This window comes from Chelonus insularis, unplaced genomic scaffold (genome assembly GCF_013357705.1).
Source record: "Chelonus insularis isolate UGA/USDA-ARS -01 unplaced genomic scaffold, ASM1335770v1 contig_135_pilon, whole genome shotgun sequence".
Lineage (NCBI taxonomy): Eukaryota > Metazoa > Arthropoda > Insecta > Hymenoptera > Braconidae > Chelonus > Chelonus insularis.
The window spans coordinates 1,617,414-1,638,546 of NW_023276376.1; the positions used below are offsets into that span (position 1 = coordinate 1,617,414).

A 21,133-nucleotide genomic window follows, 5' to 3' on the forward strand; every position below is an offset into this window, starting at 1 on the left:
TCCTTGGTACTTGTCTGTCTCATAACAGTGCAAAATTTTTCTATTTACGTGTACTTATAAAGACACAAAATTCTTATCTTTTTACTTAGGAAAATTAATATGAAACAAATTGTTAAGTAACTTAATATTATAATTAAGTACATAAGTGCATATTTTTTTTTTTAGATATGCCATGGCGCCCATCTATGGTTCAGTGCTTCAACCTCTACTTTCTAGAATTATTAACTGGAAAAATAGTTTATTCACTTTTGACGTTATAAAAAAAATCAAATTTTTTTGCATTATTTTTTATACTGATACTAACAACAAAAAATTGAATGCAATTATACACACACACTTGTAAAACGTGCGCTTCCCACATATTTTTATACCCGTAATCTTTCTTATTTTAAAGCAGTTATAGTTTACATAAACAAAAGAGCAGTGGTATAAATGCACCAATTGCAATAAAAACTGGTAACATGATTGAAGAATCATCAATAGAATATGGGTCGGGGGTTCTAGGACCACTTGTATGTCTAGATCTCACCGAAATGTCTTCTTCATCTTCTTGGGTCCCATGATATTCTTCAGGTTCCTGAGGCATTGGACCTAGTTGTGGTACTTCTGTTGACGAGAAAGTTTTTTTTAAATATCATCAATTAATGTTAATTGAATTATTTAATTTCAGATAAATTACCGTCTATTGTTCCTTTAATTACAGCTATGGCATTTATTTTTGGGTTGTCTCGGTATCCCTAATTACGAGTTTTAAATAATAAATAGTTAGATATTTTAAATTTATAGCTATTCTTTTCATCACATGAGAAAGAAAAATTACCTTAATGAATTCTACTCTTATTTTTCCACCAAGAATATCCGATTCTTCATCATTATAAATTAGTTTACCTTTTTGAACTTTGAAAGGAACATATTCATCATGAGCTACACCCCTGGTTACTTTTTCAAAGATGTCAAGATCAGTAACCACTGTATGATCTCCATTTAAAACTACATCGAAGACCTATAAGTCATTAATTAATTAATTAATAAAACATCTAATCGTATTATCTTTATGCTTGTAAAAGTTTTATTGCTGACTTTCATATTTGGAGAGTTAAAGTAAACTTCACAGAACTTCAAGATCATGACATACTCTCCATCTTCACTAATAGGAATGTCATAACCAAATGTGGAATGATGATAACGTTCAGTTTGATAAAGAATTTGATCCATTGGATTAACTCTTCCAATTATTAACTGTTTTCCATAACTGGAAGCTGTCCCTACTTTATCCATAAGTGGATCTTTCATGTATCTAATTCCATAGCTATCTACGTGTGTATCTCCACCAGCATTTATAGCATAGATTACTTCTAAAGCGAATATTTTAGACAAGTTGTCAATCAATAAATATAGAAGGAATATCTGCCTGAAGTTGTATTTTGGTAGGAATTGCATTTCATTTAACAGTTAATAAAACTATTTGTTAGATAAATAATTATTCATTACCGTAGAATTATCTGGAAAGGTTAAAAAATGATTTAGCCTATTTTAAAATTTTTTTTATTAATAATTTTCATATATTATATGAAATATGTAATCACAACTTACTGTGATGTTTATTTTTATTTATAATTATTATTAGAGGTGTTTTTAAGTCATCAATCACTGTTGAAGTACAATTAAATGTACAATGTTGCACTGGTGCAAGTCACACCTCATCACACTTTACAGGAAGGCGTTGAATGCCACGTCGTGATTGATAAAAGTAATCTGGAAGAAAAAAAAATTTTTTTTAAGCTAAAAATAAAAACAAAATTAGTCAAAACTTTTCTTAAGACAAAAAATATTTTAATTAATTGTTATTATACAATAAATAATAATTATTTTATTTATTATATCAAATAAAAAATAATTAAACAGTATTAAGTGGTTAGCAAACAATTTTTAAATTCCCGCTTTTACTCAAGACCTCACTTGTGACATCTAACCACGAAATAATGAAGTATTGGACCAAACTGTTTTAGGGAAAACTCGGGAAATTAGTAAAACTGCAAAAAATGGTTGGTTACAAAAGTTGAAAGAAATGTTCATCACACTTTACGTAGTGATATTTAGATAGTGATTACATTATGTGTTGGATATACGTAGGGTTGGAAGATGAAAGAGAATTAGACACAGATAAAATAGATTCCTGAAGAATAGTAGAAGAATTAGTACCTTATTTAATCTTCAGGTGTGTGATCAACGCTGGACTAAGGAGACAACGTAGTCAGCTTGCTCGACTTCAATAACCCGTTTGAACCAGGTGATAGAGAAAAAGAAAACTTCTTGAGACTTTATTGAAGAATATAAGAAAGAGACAGAGCGAAAAAACGAAGGAACAGGAAGTGAGTAAACAAGACAGTATAGCAGCAAATAGAGATAAACGAAAAAAGTAAAAATCTATCGCGTCTCTAAGATTTTCCTCCGTCTAGTTTTTCGTGAATACTCTTGTGGAAAGGTCAAAGAACCCGATTAAGTCTTTGGGACAGGTGGACCGTATTCTTCCCCTCTAACAAGATCTCCTTCTTCGGGTCTACGAGCACACTATATCCACATACACAAACCACACTTATGCACCTACCTACACATATATAAATATACATATATTCGTGTTGCTGACTCGTTGAATCGTATCTCTATTACCTCGTTCCTTGGCAGGTCAAAATTGTATCTTAAATTTTGATGGTACATTTATGGTATTGTGACGTGGCTTTGTGATTAATTTCAGGCTGTGATTACGACGAATTATCAACATATAACACTGTTTTGATGATGTGAGCGAAAGTCTAGTGCAAAACGAAGAGATCAGAATTACAAAAATATCACTGACATGCAGACATGGACACAAAACTTCGGAAATTCAACTCGACATAAAAATGTCGGGATAAGTAACCAAAGTAACGTCAAAGGAAAATTTTTAGTTTAGTAAATTACTAAATTATTTTCAACCAGCAAGCAATAAGCATCATGACATCAACACTTAGTTCGGCCAAGGTGCTTATGAGCAAGGGCAAAAGAGGAGCTGCTGCATACATTCGTGATCAATGCAGTAATGCTGCTACGGTTGAAGGTAGACAACAACATCTTGATGAATTGTTGGATACTCTGCTCAATCCTGGAAAAGTTCTAGATGATTGGGAAACTATTGATTGGTGCAAGTGGCTTATGGCTGGAGGGAGAACCCCTGATGAATTTGCAAATATAGGTAAATTTGATTTATTAATTAAATTTATTTAAAATAATATAAAGCTGAGTTATTGATACGTATTCTAGAAAATTTTACATTCTTGGCACTAGAAAACACTTAGTAAATACGTAATCCACTCACTCATAATTCGATTTTCTATATTAGTCTTATTCATTTTATTTATTTCAGTGAGGACTTATGACAACGCAACAACTTGTGGTTTAGTTTGGACCCCCAATTTTGTGGCATATAGGTGTCGTACATGTGGTATATCACCATGCATGGCTCTGTGTACTGAATGTTTCAAAAAAGGCAATCATCATCGACATGATTTTAATATGTTTTTAAGCCAAGCTGGAGGTGCTTGTGATTGTGGTGATACATCTGTAATGAAAGAAATTGGATTTTGTGATCGACATGGGCCTAAAGCAGCTGTTGATAAATCTCCAGCACCTTCAGATCTTATGTGTGTAGCAGAAGCAATGATGCCACGGATGATTCAACGATTAATCCAACACTTACGAGAAAATTGTCGAGTTGGTTCTCCTGATATTCGGAGTGCAATTCAAGATGCTGAAGCTTATTTGATGATGATTTTAGATTTTAATCAAATGGGTGCTTTGATGAGACGTGTTATGACATCAGCACTGACTAATCCTCAAAAATATAGCGAACTTATGGATCCATCTAGATCTTCTGGTATGGCAGAATATGATAATTATTGTAGAGAGAGTCATGAAATTTATCAAACTGCAATAAGATCACTACCAAATCCAGAACCACCTGATGAATATAAAGACTGTCCATCTTTGCAAGAAGAACTAGTTCATACTACATTTCTTGAAGAATTAATGTTTTGGACAGTGGCTTACGAATTTCCACAAAAGCTTGTTTGTCTTCTTCTTAACATGCTCCCTGATCCGGATTACAAAGAAGCATTAACTAGAGCATTTGTTCTTCATTATAGTAGAATTGCCATGATGTTGGAACGATCTAATGATCCAGATACCTTAAGCAATCGTGTTGTTCATGTGAGTGTTCAGTTATTCAGTAATGAGCGTTTAGCTTTAAAAATGGTGGATCAATTGAAACTTCTTCATGTTATGGTAATTAGTTTAAAATACATGATGAGTAAAATTTTGGTAGAAAATACTCTTCATGCACCAAATAAAAATTTCCACTTTGTAGTAGATTGTGCTCGTCCAGTAATGAAAGAACATTGTTATTGGCCTTTAGTGTCTGATTTAAATAATGTTTTATCACATACACCGGTAGCATTAAGATTTCTTACTGATGATGCACTTTTAGAAATGTGGTTTGATTTTCTATCCATGTTCCAAGGTATGAATGTTAACCAACGTGAAATGGGAGCTCATGTTGAGTTTGAACCAACAACTTATTATGCAGCCTTTAGTGCAGAATTAGAAGCAAGTGCTTATCCAATGTGGGCACTAGTTTCTCATCTTCGTGGTCGAGAAAGTGCAGCAGTAAGCCGACGAGCTCTATCATTTTGCCTTACAGCTTTACAAGATTGGTTTGATGCTATTGGATTTACAAGCCCTGATGTTTGTGATGTTTTACATGTATCTTTCCATATTCCACTACATCGTTATTTTGCTGTTTTTATGTGTGAGGCAGTTAGACAAAAAGGAGTAACTCTTCAGGAACTATTACCACCTACGGACATGCTTCATTTACTCATGATGCATCCGCTACGTGTACAAGTAGCTTTATATGAGATTTTAAATGGCCTATGGGTCCGCAATGGTCTTCAAATTAAGGGTCAAGCTATGACATATATCCAATGTAATTTTTGTAACTCTATGGTTGATGCTGACTTATATTTATTGCAAATCTGTGCAACAAAATTAAAACCCGACGTTATGCTCAAGACTATTATTGATAAATTTCATGTTAAAGAGTGGCTTAGCCTACGTCCAATTCGATCACGTCAAAATATTCTTCTTATTGGTGAACATGATACTGCAATGATGGAAAGTTGCCTTATATTTCTTGCTACATTGATTAGTGTTCGAACAAATCTTGGCTTAACTGATTCTGAAGTATCTCATTTAGAAATGGTAACTCTTTTATGTATGAGTGATAAAACTCACAGTCAATTGATGGATTTGATGCCAGAACGCTGTGGAACAACTCCTAATAGGGATTTTGAGCCAGTTTTAGCTGACGTGGCTCAATATCGAGCCCCTAACCTCGAAGCAAGTGGTACAATGCAGCAAGGAATGTATGGACCTAAACCTCGAGTTTGGGATGAGCTTTACGACCCCTTATATGTTCTCTTACGGGCTGTTCATCGTCGTGATTATCAAGTATCTATGGATCGTTATACAGAGTATATTAAACAATCTGGGAAGCTTAAAAATTGTTCAAATCTATGGCCCCCATTTCGACATCCTGCTCCAGTCTCTTCTGATTACGATGACCCACGAATTGTTCTACGATCACGAGTTTTTCATGCAATGGCTTTTGTTATACTCTATAAAGCTGTCAACGATCATAATATCTCTGAACCTATTGTTGCTTTAACAGTTTATCTTTTGGAAATGGCCACTATAACTGCTGAAATTCCTAAACATCAAAGTGTAAGTTACTTTTTTGAATAACGTATACCTTGAAAAAGGCCTAAAATTTATTCTTCTAATCATTTACTTTTAGGCAAATCCACTTTGCCCGTACACTGGCAGTGGAAGTATTTCATGTACCGGACGAGAAACAGAATTTGGTAGTTGGTATGAAACTGACAGCTTAATCGAAAATTTTAAAACCGTAATACCAAGAACGACATTAATAAATTCGCCTCCGGATTTTAGTCCTGATGGTAATACTTTTTTTATATAAAAATAATTTTTAAATTTTTTATTTCAATCATTTGAAAATTTATTATTTGCTCACAGTTGGATCTGATTGGGAAATTGGAAGTGACATAACTGAAGGTTCATTAATGTTAAACGACGAATTCGATGTAGAAATAGGAGAACCTCTAGAAGTGTGGGATTTAGAACCGCTAGGTGCTCCTGACAATGAGCATAGAACCCCTACAGCACCAATGGAAACTGGATCATTGCCTGCATTACCTTCTAATGACGGTAAAAATCTATAAAATTTTTAAGATTTGTACAAAAATGTATAAACTCAATATGCTTATGACTATCACAGCAACCCTAAAAATTTCCTTTTAATTATTTATTAATTTTTTGTCTTTGATATTCAATTAATTAACTAATTAGAAAAAAATGAAATCAGAGATCACAGTTCTCTGAATATTTGGCATGATTTATTCAAAATTGATGTATGAATTTCGTGTGTGATCGTTCGTTAGCATTGACTGAATGGGACCTGACTATTGTACCTGCGGATGGGGTACCTCATGGTAATGTTGAAGATGACGAGGTGCCAGCTCGTCAAAGAGCTTTACCACCACCTAATGAGGAATCCATGGTCCTTGTTCCCGAAACACATTCTCCAAGCAACAGTACGTTTATGAAATTATGTTTTTATCAAAGTTTTATTATTATTTATTTATTTATTTATTTATTTATTTCTTTATCATCACCATTAATTTTATCCAAATTATTTATGTCTTCAAACCATTTCAAACAGTGTCTTCCATTCTATGAATAATATATACAATAAAAGAAAATGATATATATATATATAAATAAATAAAAAAAATATATAAAAATAAATATTTCATTCTTTCTTAATAATTATGTTTTAACAGGAGCTCTAACAACAACAGAACCAACAGTATTTGCTCATATGCCACCAAGAGCAACACCTAGTACTGCCACAGGCAGTGAAGTTGATCTTCTGCAAGTGATGTTTCCAAGACTTGGTGCTGCTGGTATCACTACGACTGATATTGTACCTTCCACGTCACATTGTAATCAGCAAGTTACTAGTAGAGAAACTCAAGTAAGATTATTTGATGGTGTAACATTTTTTTACTAGTGCAACTTATCTATTTGATGATTTTTAGGGTAGCCAAATGTATTTAACTGGTCCAAAGAGTGGAGAAAGTATAATATCATTGTTATTAAAGCTTCACTCACAATTATCTGGAATTCCTGATAGTTGGAACTTTGAAGAACCATCAAGTTCAATGTCTGATGAAGGAAATAGTACAGGTAATGGTAATTCTGAGTCACGAGTTGGTGATGGACCATATTTTATTGGTCTTCTACTTCAAAAAATTGCTCATCTTGATCCCAGTTTAAAGCAAAATATCTTAGAGACTAAAAATAAATTATGGCCAAAAACAAATGATTGTGAAGATGCTAAACGTGAACGAGAACATAAAGAGCGAGAAGAAAGAAGGAAAAAAGCAAAAGAGAGACAACAAAAACTAATGGCTGAATTTGCTAATAAACAAAAACAATTTATGAAAAAAGCTATGGAAACTGAAGAAGCTGGAGCATCAGGTATGGATTGGGATCAAAGTGAATCATCGAATATTAGTAGTAAAAAAGAATACGATTGTGTAATTTGTAATCAAACGACTCCAAGTATGGAGGATAAACCAATGGGACTTGTGGTGTTGGTACAAGCAACTAGTGTTGTTGGACATGAACGACAAGAAACTGAAAGACTGCAATTACCAACTTCAGACGAAGATCCGTCCATATCTAGAGGAGAGACAAGAGGTGCTTTCTTTAATTATTGGTTCGAAGAGATGCATCGACATTTCGATACATTTTCCTGGCTATTGTCAGTTAATTTGGGATGGGAAGGAGGAGTTCATGTACAAACTTGTGGTCATCATCTTCATTTAGATTGTCTTAAAGCATATAGACAATCATTGAGAGGTCAACAAAGACAACAGAGTCTTGCAGTTGAAAGAGGGGAGTATCTTTGTCCTCTTTGTCGTCAACTTGCAAACTCTGTACTCCCTCTATCACCTCAATTAGGTGAATGCTCAGCTATTGTACGATCTCGTCATTCATCTAGTTCAGCTATTCTTGCTGAATTAAATAATTTCTTAAAAGAAATCCAAAGGAATCCTGTCTCTACCAATCTTGCCATGGCTATGGGAAAAGCTATGGAAGAAATAACTGCCTCGACTTATTTGAAGTATAAACAGAAGAATTGTCAGCCTAGTCATCAAAGTCTTTTTTTATTTGTTACATCAGTTGCCAGAACGAATTTTGAAGTTGAAATTGTTCAGCGTGGAGGTACTCTTTGTGTTCCACCACCATCGACTATTCCCTTGATGCCAAAACGTGATTGTATCGTTGCATTACTTCATATACTTGCAATGCATGCAAGAGTGCTTACTACTTGGCCGGTTCATCAAACTTGGCAACAGCTTTCTGGATTACCATTAGACCCAGCTACTCCTCTTGCTGTTACTCCACATGAACGTGAAGTTCCTTTACTTCTCAGGGATGCAATTGCTCTTCTTCTACAATTTATTTTGTTACTACCGCTTCATATTGACCAGACATATTTCTCTACTGTTGTGAAAGTAATTTATAATCTTCTTTATTATCAAGTCCTTGTCTACGTAAGCTGTACTATGACAGAAAGCGAAAGAGAGAACCTGACAAGGTTTCCATCACGAAATGATTCCCCAATATCTTCTGAAGCTATTCTCCGAAGAATCATTGAACATTTAAGACAAGCTGATTTTTATGATGATAATCCAACTTCCAGACCGATAAGATCTCTTGAACAACAAATTCAAGCCACTTGTCTACCATTTCTTCGCGTTGCAGCACTTTTACGACATCACTTATATTCGCAACCACTTCCACACATCAGAACACCGCAGACTGAATTTGTAAGATTAGTTTATTATCTTGAGCTTGTAACTGAAGGTATGGATTGGGATTTTTTTAATGCAGCAGTTGCATTGAATTGGCCAGATGAAAAATCAAGCCTTGAAGTACCACAAATGTGGTGTGATCAGTTTCTCGCTTTTTATGGAAGAAGCCAATTAGCAGCTAGAAGACTTATAGTTGATCAGCATATTTCCTGGCAGACACCAAAGTTACTTAGTCTTCCCAGAGAGTATGAAAAACTTTTTACGGTAAATGAGCTAATTAATATCAATAATAATAATATATAAAATAAAATAAATGATTGTTATTTTATGTAATAATTTTTCCAGTACTATCATGCTAGGCAATGTCGTAAATGTCATTCGGTACCTCCGGAAATAAGTATTTGTTTACTATGTGGGACAATTGTTTGTCTTAAACAAAATTGCTGTAAACAACAAAATGTTGCAGAAGCTGTACAGGTAAACATACAAAAATAAAATATATCAATTAATAAAATTAAATAATTGCTGAATCACCAACGAATTAATGCATAATGAATTCAATTCTCTAGCATTCTATCGACTGCGGTGGAGGTACTGGTATTTATCTAGTGGTAACATCGACGTATATAATAGTAATACGAGGAAGAAGAGCTTGTTTGTGGGGTTCTCTCTACTTAGATGATTTTGAAGAAGAAGATAAAGATCTAAAGTATGTTTTTCACATTCAATCTTATTATAATAATTAATAACATTAGGTAATTTTCAATTAAATAAATAATTAAAAAAATATTTTTAGACGCGGTAGACCTTTGTACCTGAGTAACGACAGGTATCAACTTCTCGAGCAACAGTGGTTAGCCCATCGTTTCGATCACACGAAGAAGTCATGGGTGTGGCATCGCAATGCTCTGTGACCCCTGTCGTCAAACTTGTTTGAATTAATGCGTCTTCTACAATGAAGTAATTGGTGAGAGTATTTGTTTAAAATATTTTCATCGCGGTGATACTAATTATTTTGTTGGACTCGGTCATAAATAAAGACACTCAATAAATTTACATGAGCATAATGTAAATGATGAATTGTAAATTCAAATGGTATACAGAATGTAAAAAAATGGGTATAATTATATTTATTAAAAATTAATACATTTTATTAAGTAATTAAATTGAATAATAAATAATAAAATTTAAAAAACTAAAAATGGCCGAGAAAATAAAATAAATGATACTATTTTTTCAGCCATGAAATTTTGATTGGATGTGATTCTAATAGACAATAGATTTAAATAAGTTTGATTTCAATGAAGAAAGAAACTAGTTTTTTGTGAGGTATAATCCACTTTATTATGGAGATTAATAAAAACAATTACAAATTGTTACTGTTTGGAATCATTGAAGAATCTCTTAGCATCTCGAAAGAAGACAAATGTTAAATTATTTTTTCTTATTTTGAGTTTTTTTTAAATATTATTGAAAGCGAAAAATATTGAAAAATCTGTTCATTATTTATCTTGTTTTTTTTTCTTAAAACATATTCTCTGTAAATATGTAATGCAATATTTTTGAATCTTTAAATTGTAATAGAAATAAATGAAAGAATGATATAGCGTGATATAATGAAATGAATGTAAAAAAAAAGAATAAATAAATATACTGTGAGTGTTTTGTATATAAATAGTTAATGTGATACATAATATTTTCATGAATGTAGGTTTACTCATTATGTGACTGTTTTATTTTGCAGTAATCGTAAACTCAAATCATACGTAAACATTAATAAAGAATCAAATATTTAAATGAACGAAACATTAATTCGATAATTATAGTAGTAAAAGAGAGTGAGAGTAAATTACGATCAATAAGAGTTAAGAATTAAGTATAAACTGATAAATTTTACTGTAAGAAATACCTAAGGATTATACTAAAATCTCTAAAAATACTGGGATATTATTTTCTATTTATTTTATTATTAATTATTAATATAAAAAGTGTTAGATAAAAATGTTCGATACTTCCTCATCATCAGTCTATTTAGTTTAATTATTGTTGGTCTTCATTTTTGAAGATACGATCGTTTATTATTATTATTATATACTGCGTCGTTTCATTGACCATTTTAATCGAGAATGATCAATAATTATATGAACAGAAGTCAAATGAATTTTAGGTATTTTATTTAATCAAGTCTGATGATACACGTTAGTTTGGATTACTTACAATATAATTAATTTGGAATACACTTAATATTATGGAACTAAAATTTATTATGATTGGCATCAGTTTGTGATATACCTTAGGTTTGTGTATCAAATGTTTATTTAATATTAATGATGCTAGATTGCAAGTTTAAAAAAAGTGACAAATTTTTTTCGGTTTCATATTATCTAAGCTAATCTTAAAAACGTATTTTAACATAAATGTCCCGTTTGTTTTTTTTTAATCCTGAAGATTCAATTTGTTAAAATGTCAAACGATATTCTATCTTCAGCTTGTTTCATTCTTACTGTTATACATATCTTATCATCTTCTTTTTCTATGCCTTGTAAGCTATTTTAAGTTAATTATCACTTAGCAACGCAATTCAAAGCAAAATTGAAGAAAATTTTCGTAAAAAAATGGTTGTACGATAAAAAAAGCCGAGAACAAAGACATCATATATCATTTTGGTTGATGAGATTAATTTTCATTTTTTCCGCCGAATATTTTTTCTTTAAAATCATGTTTCATAAACGAATTAATTAATAATGATAAAAAAATTAAATACTATGCAGGTTAATAACTAATCAAATAAGTGTATTACATCAAGATGTTATTGTTCATTTATATTAATTGTTTCTTCATTAATTTTTATCGATTTTTATATTATAATAGTTCAAATATCATTAATATGAATAATGAATGAACATTGACAGACTACAAAAAAATTTAAGATTTTTCAAACCATGTTTTTGCTACGCTTAAACTTAGGAATGTAAAACAGCACAGTTCCAAAAATGATCAAATAATAATCTGCCATATTCATCACTAAATAATAATGAAACAAAAAAAAGTGAATGCAAGATTTATCCCGGAAAGTTACATTTAAGTATGATATCGTTAGTCTTTGTCCATTCATAAATCTAATATTACATCACTTTCACTTTGAAAATATTGAGAAAACCAAATAGTTTTTAGTACTCTTGGTTTACCCCCTTGACCCCTTCCCCAACTTGGCATTAACTTCAGAAATTACCGCCAGTTTGTTCTTGATATACTTCAATAACATCATCGTTTTCCATCTCAAGCTGTAAGAAAAATTGTTTTTTTAAGATTAAGCATTCATACTATTAATCACGTGATTAAATTCTTGTAATATTAACCTGCTTTGGTGTTTCGTCATCGTTGATCCTTTTTCCATCGAACAGAAACCTGAGAGATGTCATCGGTACACCCTAAAACATAGACGAAATAAACAATGAATTAATTTGATTGCAGCACTCATTATATTTTCAATAACAACTTCGATATTTACCACTCTGTCACTGTAAGACTTCTTCAATTTGCCCATTTGTGTGGTCATTTTTACCCTAAAGTGAATTTCATTACTATCCTGTAAAGTAATTAAGTGTTTTTAAAAAAAAATTTTCGTTAAATAAAAATAAAATGCATCAAAATATTAGCTCACATTCCCAACAACTTTGAGTTTGATATATTCAGAATTAGCATCTCCTGGACCGGCTTCGGGTTTTTGTTCCTAAAGTGAAGGAAGGTTATAATAGATTAAAAATTATGTCAACAAAAATATTTGGATTTAAAACTGATGATTTTTCTATTTTTATTAACAACATAAATAGTAAATCAATTTTTTCTACCTGATTGTCCGACATCGTTCTTAATTAATTACAAATAATTCGTTGACCACGCGCCACAACGATGAATCCAAACACAAGCATACAATATGGCGCCACACTTTTGTCAGTTTCAGAGCCTTTACGCTAAAAATAACGCCGCTCTTGCCCGCGTTCCCGAATTTATCTAACCTAACCTATACTGTCGTGTTGAAAACAAAATGGCGAATTTAACGGAAATTCCCACTCCGGAAGTTGACATTTATCGTAAAATTTTATCAATAATCATGTTGATAAGAAAAAAATTCATTTTTCTAGCTATTGAAGGAATAAATGAATGGATTTAATACGAAAATATGAATTTTGCTTATAATAAAAGATATTAATAAATTGTTTTTTCAACAAAATTCAATAAAGCATACAAGTTTCATCAAAAATGCAGCTTTAATCGATAATTTAAGCTCAAACATTCTCTTCAGCGAGCTTTGTCAATAGTCATTCATTTCTTCCTAAGTTGAATAACTTTGAATACACAGAATATTAAAAATTTTTTTCCTTCTTCCAATACAAAAATAATTATTAAAAAGTAAAAAACCATTTTGATTATGTTTATTTTTCGGAAATTGTAATATCAAAAAGTTCTTATTTCCGATGAAAAGCATAAATTTTCTTCAACTTTTAAATTAAGCGCTCGTATTTTGTCCATTGACTTGTAGCGCCTTTGTTATTGTTGCATGTATATTTACGTATTATTATTATTTTTAGTAGTGTACAACCTTAGCCTTCAATAGACAAATTAGTTAGACACAATTAGTGTATTACTAATTAAAATTGATATGTTTATTCAAATATGAACATCAATATTTTGAACTATTGTTTTAAATGAGTCATTTTTATATTATGGACTTAAGATTTTATGAAAACTCATCGATCAAATCCAACCATAAATCTATATTTCTTAAAATTTTATTATGGAATAATGTTAATTCTAAACGTTTAGATTCTATTACGCTTTAAAAATATTCATTAAAGTAAATAATTATGGATCAAAATCTTGAGAATGCTAAAAAAGCAGCTTTCAAAGCAGTGCAATTTGACCAAGAAGGACAACACAGAAAAGCCTTGTGTTGGTATAATGTTGTTGTTAGATTTCTTGGAAAATTGTCTGATGCTAATTTTACTCAAAAAATTAATGAATACAACCTGAGGATAAATACTTTAAAAAATCTAGGTGAATATTCAAATCTTTTATTTCATTCACAATCGTAGGATACAAATTATCATGCTTGACATAATCACTCTAATATATAGATGACATCATGTGGCAAAGAAACACAGAAAGAAGAATAATGTTATCATGTCAATTTTTCTGTCTCTATACCAACTATTTAGCACGATATTTATTATTAAAGCTCTCTTTTACCTCATTATTAATATTTAATTTATTTTTTTTAAATAGTGTCTGAAGATGATAAAGTGTCACAGCCTGAAGCAGGATTGCAACAGGTTAAAAGTCTTATCAATGAAGCAATAGATGCTGACGAGCAAGGTTGGAAACCTATAGCTATAATGTTATACATTGATGCAGCTGAACTTGGGCTTGAAATTGTAAGATATTTATCAATAATAAAATTTTAGTTCAATACACATCAACTCTACTATTGTTGACGATTTGTAGAAAAAAAAAACAACTGATGAGAGTATGAAAGGAAAATTAACAGATTTGAGTAACAAAGCAATATCACGAGCTGAAGAATTAGAGGGAATAGATAAGAAAAAAATTTTTGATCCTTTACCACTTCTAAAAAATTTACCTTCTGTTCCCGAAACACTTCCACTATCACCAACTGACTCTGTTCATTCTCCTTCAACTTCCAGTAAGTTTTAAATGAAAAAAATAACTTCATTTATTTAAATAAATTTAATTATTTTTCATCCAGCCGAAACTCATTCTACGGGAACATCGCCTAGGTTTACACTACATCGAGGAAGTAGTGCCCACCTGAAAGTTACTGGAGGAAGTGAAAATTATACTGAAGAAGAGAAAATTGTTCTTCTTACTACTTCTCACATAAATGATAATGAATTTGTTCCGTTCATGAGCGTAGATTTGATGGAAAAATTCAAATTTCGGTCATTATTTGTTGATAAAGATGGCTTACTAGAGTTAGCACCAAAACAGAAAATAGATTTCGCACGATGGGCACGTCCTAGTGAATTATTTACAGAACCAAAGATGTTGATGAACAATAATGTAGATTATTATAGCATCAGACAAACAGTTATTTCTGATTGTTCCTTTGTTGCGTCATTAGCAGTCAGTGCTCAGTATGAAAAAAAATTTGGACGTCGATTAATTACATCAATAATTTATCCTCAAAATGCTAATAAAGTTCCTATTTACAATCCTTATGGTAAATACATGGTAAAACTTAATTTAAATGGTGTACCTCGAAAAGTTATTATTGACGACTTGCTTCCTGTTGGAAGGGAAAATCAACTCTTATGTTCATATTCAAATAATCGTGGTGAACTTTGGATTTCTTTGCTGGAAAAAGCATATATGAAGGTTATGGGGGGTTATGATTTCCCTGGATCTAATAGCAATATTGATCTACATGCTCTTACTGGTTGGATTCCTGAAAGATGGGCAATCAGACCCTTAGAACCCGATTTCAATGCTGATGCATTATTTAAAATTCTGTTGGAAAGGCTTCACGCTGGTAATGTTTTAGTAACTGTTGCTACCGGTGAACTATCAGATGAAGTTACTGAAAAAACGGGTCTAGTCTCGAGCCATGCTTACGCTGTTTTGGATGTTCGACTGATTGATGGAATGAAACTTTTGCAGCTAAAAAATCCTTGGTCTCATTTACGATGGCGTGGAAATTTTTCTGAGTATGATACTAAACATTGGACACCTCACTTGAAACGACTACTGGATTATGATCCAGATTCAGCAATCGAATATGACAATGGCGTATTCTGGATTGATTATAAAAGTATTTGCCACTTTGCTGATGTTTTTTACCTCAACTGGAATCCAGCATTATTTCAATACACTTACTGTATACATCAGATGTGGAAAGCAGGAATAGGACCAATTAAAGATGCTTATAATATTGGTGATAATCCACAATTTACTTTAGACGTTCAACCAGGAGTTTCAGGCGCTGTTTGGATATTGTTAACAAGACATATAACTGAAATTTCGGATTTTCGACAGAACCAAGAATATATTACTGTTTTAGTTTATAAAAATAATGGAAAAAGAGTTTATTATCGTAATGACCCACCGCCTTACATTGATGGTGTTAGAATAAATAGTCCTCATTATTTATCGAAAATTATATTAAGTCCTGACAGTGAATCAAAGTATACTCTGGTTGTTTCTCAGTATGAGAAAATGAATACTATTTATTATACTTTGAGAGCGTATGGAACTTGCCCATTTTCCCTCAAAAAAATCTCCGAGCCTTATCACCATAAAAAAGAGGTGAGTTGTATTCAATACAATGTTTAATAAGCTTCTTGTACAAAGACCAATTATTCCAGTAATTTTATATTTTTAATAATTTAATTTTGTCTTTTAGATTACAAACGGCCAGTGGAAAGATGAAAGCGCCGGTGGATGTAGCAATCATCCAGCTACTTATCAAAATAATCCACATTATTTACTTGAATTAAAGAGCACTAATGACAGTAATTGTCTTTTAATCATTTTAAAAGGCCCAAAGCAATATCAGATTGGATTTGAATTAGTTACTATTGAACTAAATAATCCCGAGGCCCCATCAGCTTTTGTTGCCAAAAATTCCGGACCATTCAGGTATTAATCTAAATTACTCTGTATCATTTCAAATTCATTATTTATATTAAAAATTAATTAATTTATTATTGTCTTAGGTCTGGTTTTGTATATATGGAACTAGAGGATGTACCTTCAGGATCGTATCATATAATTCCAGCTACTTTTTTACCAGGACAAGAAGGCCCTTTTTTTCTTACTTGTAAAGCTTCATGTGCACTTAATTTAACTAGAATAAGTTAATGCATCTATTCAGAGAGGATAGACAAATATAGAGATCCAACATAAATGGACGCTTTTTTACACGTATTGATCGAAATTTTATATGGGGAAACCTGTTGACCCGAACTTCGTCCGGATTTTTAACCCAGGGTTGAACTTCTATACCAGTCCCTCTTCTCTGATATATTAATATTTAAATACAATTTTTTATATCTAAATCGACTTTTAACACTATAATTTAATTAAAAAATTGCAATGAAAATAAATTTAATTTCTTTAAAGCGCTGTGTGAAAAAAGCTCTTATAAAACGTAATTCATTGATGTTTCAATCTAAGTTATTGATCAATGCTAGAGAAAAGAGTCGTGTTTTAATTAGAATTTCCGAGAATTCGTGTCTTTCGTCTCTTTCTAAAAGTTTTATACTCATAAGCTTTGAGCTTTTATGTATACTGACTTTTTTATGCTAATAGAAGATTCATATGCTGACACCTGTTGGCTGACACTTAATTAGAAATTAAGACGATAACTTCACACAGAAAAACACGCGCCTCATTTACGTTTTTTATTCGACACGTATTTTAGGTTAGGATTCGTACAATTGTTATTATTTGATAATAAGGAAGTGTTTTGCAAAATTTTTAATATTTACAGAGTTGTAAATAGTCAATTATTCAAATGAATTTATTCATAGATTGATTGAATATATTTTATTTCATAAACATGACATCTTCAGGAGATGTTGCAACAGTAAGTTTAAACCAATTGGTATAAATTAGCAGGAAAAATTGTTCAATTCATCGTTGTTACGAATTTTTGAAAAAAAATTAATGATAAATTAATATTTTAGGTACGCATGCGGGCTTATTTAAATCTGCCATGCATAGAGAGATGTAGAGAATTATCGACGTTGATTTTAGAGTCAAGTACGACAGAACTTCAAAATGTTTTACCACTTCTTATTGACTCTATTTTTGGGGTAACAAATAATATAGGCTGGGGTCTACATAATATAAGTTTGCGAAAAAATCCTCAAGAGTATGAAGCGTTATGCAATTTTCTTGGACCCCGAGGACCTATTTTTTCCCTTTGTTACAAATTATTACCTGATTGTTACTTGAAATATGACTTTCCCGTTTCTTATCTTCCAGTAAGTAGAAATAGAAGTTTATTTTTTCGTTAAATCCATTAATTTCATTTTATTAGTCGTAGATATCTGAAAAAGTTAATAAATTGTCATTTTTTTATCATATTTTTTTTCTTGTTTCAGACAAAAATAAAATGTTTATTAGAGGAAGGTATTATTCCACCATTTTATTTAGACAAATTGAAAGATGATCACAACACAAGACTTCCTTCAGCATTATTACTAAATCCATTTGAATATTATATATTTCATTTTGCATATCATTTAACGAATCCTTGGCTTCAACTTCAACAAATGGAAAATGTTTGGGTGAATTGGGAGACTGTTTATGTTCAATTGGCCCACTGCTATTTGTATCATTTTTTACCACGGGATAACTCTCCAGTTTTACCTATTATTGGACCTTATATTCGTCCAACACCACCGAGAAAAATAATGCAGTCACCTGAATCTAAAAGATTGCAAACTCCAAGGCTTTTAAGGACTTCTATATTATCTCCAGTATCTACATCATCTCCAGGAGTTCCTCAGCAACAATGTCTACCACAAGTGTGGCGAAGTGAAACTGTGATTCAAGTATTCTTAGATTTTTGGCTGGAATATACTGAAGAAGATAAATTAGTGTCTCATTTATCTACATTGAATTCTTTACTTCGAAGACATAGTATTCATTCTGGTGATCATATTCGTTTAGTTAGAGCTTTTATCAAAACATTGCATGAATTTGCAAATAGTGCAATCGGTGATAAAAGTGCAATGGATGAATTAAAAAGAATAATTTTACCATCTGTACAAGGGAAAATTTATACGTTCTTAAAAAAAGCTATCTATCATTGGCCACTTGATAGTTCATTTAGATTAATTCTTGAAGCTTGGTTAAGTTTTATTCAACCATGGAGATATGTTCCAAGTTTAGGATTTGTTAAAGAAAAAGGCGAAGAAGATGATAGAGGAAAAATTCAAGATCCATCACGCTGGATGTCTTTCGTAGCGAATAATTTGCTTGCTTATACGGCAATTTTTCAACAATTATTGCCTAGGTTTATGAGAACTGATCTCGTTGCACCAAAAAATGCTTTAATGTTGTTTCGAGTAACCAAAGTATTTTCGCAAGCACACTTAGCATCCATGCTAACAGAAATCGAAAGTTGTATGGACGAAACTAATTTAAGCAGAGGTAAAATTCCAACAAGCCAATGGAGTGCTACTGTTAGACAGCAAATTGTTGAACTTGAAGGACCAACTTATCAATATGTTCCTATGTTTTCATCTACTGTTACATCACAGGTAACTCAAGATTTACAGTAAATAGGTATCCTAAAATTAATTTTCAAAATAGTATAAGTTTAAGTCTTATTATTTCTTTATATTTCATTGTAGATTGTTAGAATGTTGAGTATCATAAAACAAGCTTATCTTACTGCAACAAGCATTGTTGAAGCTCTTGAAAAAAGAAGGACTGAAAAGAAATTTTTCCATTCCATATGGGAATTTTTTAATGGTGAAGAGTACAGTGAAGATGATATTGGTCTTATTGAAAGAAAAAAAACACCTGGATTTTTAGCAAATGCTCAACAGCAATTGATTGATATTTTTCAACTTGAAGATGTACCGCAGTTTGCCATTGCCGCTGATCAAGAATATCATGATAGCATTTTATCAACATCTTTTTGTCATATATCACATGTAATGTTACCAAATTTATTACCACATGTATTATTGTTTAATAATGGTATGCAGTTAAAAATTATATATTTTTTTTCTAGATGGATTCAAGTATGGATTCTTCCAGACCAGGTGTTTTTGTTCCTATTCAAAATGAGCGTCAGAATTGTAGATACATTGAATACATGGGTGATCCTGAATTACAACCAGTTCGCACAAATGAATGTGCTTTCCTTGTTCGTCAACTTTATAGATTTTGTGAAATCATCAATCATAAGGTATGTTCTTCAATTAAAAAATAAAATTACATTCTCTACTACAATATATCATAATATTCTAGTAAATCATGGAATTCTACGCATCTGTACTTCGTCTTATTATAGAAATTATTACAAAAAAAATTTTTTAATTTAAAATTTCCGCTTTTAATTATATTTTAACATCCTATCTTATATTCTAGTATGAAGCAGAGATCACGACTTTGTACAACAGAAATGATTTTGTTGGGCGTGTCGCTAGAAGAATCCTCCGACCACCAACATCAGTGATTTCATTACCAAAACGCACGCAATCTGGTTTCAGCCCTGGAGGAGAACAACGCCTTCCACCACGATTATCTTTAAGATTTCTCGCAAGTCACAGTTTTATTACGCTTATGCTTTTTGGAGCTTTTATATTTTGTCTTCTGGGATATAGTACGCTTTTTTTTCTATTTATTTCATGGTTTCTATGGTTTATTTATATTCTTATTGGAGCTGCCTGTGAACCTTTAATGCCTAGAGGATATATTAACAGACTGAGATCAAATGCCTTTACATTCTCTATTAATTGATGCAATAATTTTTTGCATTTTTCTATCAGTTTATAATATTTTTTCTTATCAATTTGCCTCATTTTGTATAAAATAATCACTTATAAATATAGATTGTAAAATAAAATGTAAACAAATCATCAATTATATTAATCTGATATTAACTTTTAATTATGTCAATTAAATTACCAGTAGATATAAATGAGAGGTTTCTATTTCTTAATTTTTAAGGCAACTTCAGATAAATTATAAAACTTTTTCCACCCATTCAAGATGAAGAATTCTAATGCTAATTTTAATTAAAATATTTTTGTAATTTTTCAAAGGATAAATATAATTGACTAAAAGTTACGAAGAGGAAGTGTTGTAATTGAAAATATAATTTGTTTGATTTGTTGACATGAGTAGAAGTATATTATTTGTAAGAGACAATAATTGCTGATTTGTAAATTGGGCAAAGTTAGTTACATAGAAAAATAGAGCGAGAGGTAGAGAGAGAAGAGTGAGTTCATTCATAGACCGCATACTTGTATCTCTCTGCAATTAGTGATCTTTTATGTAGAATATCAAATGCTCTGTTATTTTCCAGTTAGTCACAATAAAACACGACAATTTATCTTTCATTGATGTTTCGCTTGATAGTAGTGGTTACTAGA

At 31.4% G+C, this 21,133-nt stretch overlaps 5 protein-coding genes across 7 annotated transcripts; 3 read left to right on the forward strand and 2 right to left on the reverse strand.

Moving 5' to 3' along the window:
• Positions 1-109: 109 nt before the first annotated feature.
• On the reverse strand, positions 110-2,342 carry LOC118074594 (malectin-A). The gene is made up of 6 exons (XM_035095934.1): positions 2,203-2,342; positions 1,594-1,755; positions 1,081-1,502; positions 821-1,003; positions 680-737; positions 110-606 (listed from the first exon to the last, which is right to left on the reverse strand). The coding sequence occupies exons 3-6, from the start codon at positions 1,438-1,440 to the stop codon at positions 398-400; spliced, it is 810 nt and encodes a 269-aa protein (XP_034951825.1). The 5' UTR covers positions 1,441-1,502; positions 1,594-1,755; positions 2,203-2,342; the 3' UTR covers positions 110-397.
• On the forward strand, positions 2,231-10,936 carry Ubr3 (Ubr3 ubiquitin ligase). 3 transcript variants are annotated; one of them, XM_035095932.1, is made up of 11 exons: positions 2,231-2,372; positions 2,756-3,232; positions 3,404-5,817; positions 5,891-6,053; positions 6,130-6,321; positions 6,555-6,707; positions 6,957-7,150; positions 7,215-9,263; positions 9,345-9,476; positions 9,569-9,708; positions 9,796-10,936. In XM_035095932.1, the coding sequence occupies exons 2-11, from the start codon at positions 2,995-2,997 to the stop codon at positions 9,911-9,913; spliced, it is 5,793 nt and encodes a 1,930-aa protein (XP_034951823.1). In that variant the 5' UTR covers positions 2,231-2,372; positions 2,756-2,994; the 3' UTR covers positions 9,914-10,936. The 3 variants fall into 3 exon arrangements, with proteins under 3 accessions (XP_034951823.1, XP_034951824.1, XP_034951822.1); XM_035095933.1 differs by lacking the exon at positions 2,231-2,372 and adding an exon at positions 2,564-2,685; XM_035095931.1 differs by lacking the exon at positions 2,231-2,372 and having other exon boundaries at positions 2,588-3,232.
• A 220-nt stretch (positions 10,937-11,156) lies between these two features.
• On the reverse strand, positions 11,157-13,002 carry LOC118074595 (small ubiquitin-related modifier-like). Its single transcript, XM_035095935.1, has 5 exons — positions 12,851-13,002; positions 12,664-12,732; positions 12,511-12,588; positions 12,359-12,430; positions 11,157-12,283 (listed from the first exon to the last, which is right to left on the reverse strand). Exons 1-5 carry the CDS (start codon positions 12,863-12,865, stop codon positions 12,221-12,223), a joined length of 297 nt encoding a protein of 98 aa, XP_034951826.1. The 5' UTR covers positions 12,866-13,002; the 3' UTR covers positions 11,157-12,220.
• A 607-nt stretch (positions 13,003-13,609) lies between these two features.
• Positions 13,610-17,137, forward strand: LOC118074538 (calpain-7-like). Its single transcript, XM_035095833.1, has 6 exons — positions 13,610-14,057; positions 14,286-14,434; positions 14,505-14,703; positions 14,767-16,322; positions 16,420-16,655; positions 16,733-17,137. Exons 1-6 carry the CDS (start codon positions 13,868-13,870, stop codon positions 16,875-16,877), a joined length of 2,475 nt encoding a protein of 824 aa, XP_034951724.1. The 5' UTR covers positions 13,610-13,867; the 3' UTR covers positions 16,878-17,137.
• A 273-nt stretch (positions 17,138-17,410) lies between these two features.
• LOC118074544 (sphingomyelin phosphodiesterase 4) lies at positions 17,411-21,100 on the forward strand. The gene is made up of 6 exons (XM_035095841.1): positions 17,411-17,604; positions 17,705-18,004; positions 18,125-19,288; positions 19,382-19,687; positions 19,768-19,944; positions 20,127-21,100. The coding sequence occupies exons 1-6, from the start codon at positions 17,578-17,580 to the stop codon at positions 20,496-20,498; spliced, it is 2,346 nt and encodes a 781-aa protein (XP_034951732.1). The 5' UTR covers positions 17,411-17,577; the 3' UTR covers positions 20,499-21,100.
• The last annotated feature ends 33 nt before the right edge of the window (positions 21,101-21,133 follow it).

What these genes read in the sequence shown, in the direction of transcription:
- LOC118074595 (XM_035095935.1), bottom strand. An exon ending in AACTCAAAGTTGTTGGGAAT is followed by an intron (nt 12,589 to 12,663) that starts GTGAGCTAATAT and finishes ATTACTTTACAG; the next exon opens with GATAGTAATGAAATTCACTT. An exon ending in ATGACGAAACACCAAAGCAG is followed by an intron (nt 12,284 to 12,358) that starts GTTAATATTACA and finishes TTTTTCTTACAG; the next exon opens with CTTGAGATGGAAAACGATGA.
- Ubr3 (XM_035095932.1), top strand. Translation starts at nt 2,995, where the DNA reads ATGACATCAACACTTAGTTCGGCCAAGGTGCTTATGAGCAAGGGCAAA. An exon ending in TGATGAATTTGCAAATATAG is followed by an intron (nt 3,233 to 3,403) that starts GTAAATTTGATT and finishes TATTTATTTCAG; the next exon opens with TGAGGACTTATGACAACGCA. An exon ending in TTACTAGTAGAGAAACTCAA is followed by an intron (nt 7,151 to 7,214) that starts GTAAGATTATTT and finishes GATGATTTTTAG; the next exon opens with GGTAGCCAAATGTATTTAAC.
- LOC118074594 (XM_035095934.1), bottom strand. Translation starts at nt 1,440, where the DNA reads ATGCAATTCCTACCAAAATACAACTTCAGGCAGATATTCCTTCTATAT. An exon ending in TTAACTCTCCAAATATGAAA is followed by an intron (nt 1,004 to 1,080) that starts GTCAGCAATAAA and finishes AATGACTTATAG; the next exon opens with GTCTTCGATGTAGTTTTAAA. An exon ending in AATTAAAGGAACAATAGACG is followed by an intron (nt 607 to 679) that starts GTAATTTATCTG and finishes TCTCGTCAACAG; the next exon opens with AAGTACCACAACTAGGTCCA.
- LOC118074538 (XM_035095833.1), top strand. Translation starts at nt 13,868, where the DNA reads ATGGATCAAAATCTTGAGAATGCTAAAAAAGCAGCTTTCAAAGCAGTG. An exon ending in AAATACTTTAAAAAATCTAG is followed by an intron (nt 14,058 to 14,285) that starts GTGAATATTCAA and finishes TTTTTTAAATAG; the next exon opens with TGTCTGAAGATGATAAAGTG. An exon ending in AAAAATTCCGGACCATTCAG is followed by an intron (nt 16,656 to 16,732) that starts GTATTAATCTAA and finishes TTATTGTCTTAG; the next exon opens with GTCTGGTTTTGTATATATGG.
- LOC118074544 (XM_035095841.1), top strand. Translation starts at nt 17,578, where the DNA reads ATGACATCTTCAGGAGATGTTGCAACA. An exon ending in CATCTACTGTTACATCACAG is followed by an intron (nt 19,289 to 19,381) that starts GTAACTCAAGAT and finishes ATTTCATTGTAG; the next exon opens with ATTGTTAGAATGTTGAGTAT. An exon ending in GTGAAATCATCAATCATAAG is followed by an intron (nt 19,945 to 20,126) that starts GTATGTTCTTCA and finishes CTTATATTCTAG; the next exon opens with TATGAAGCAGAGATCACGAC.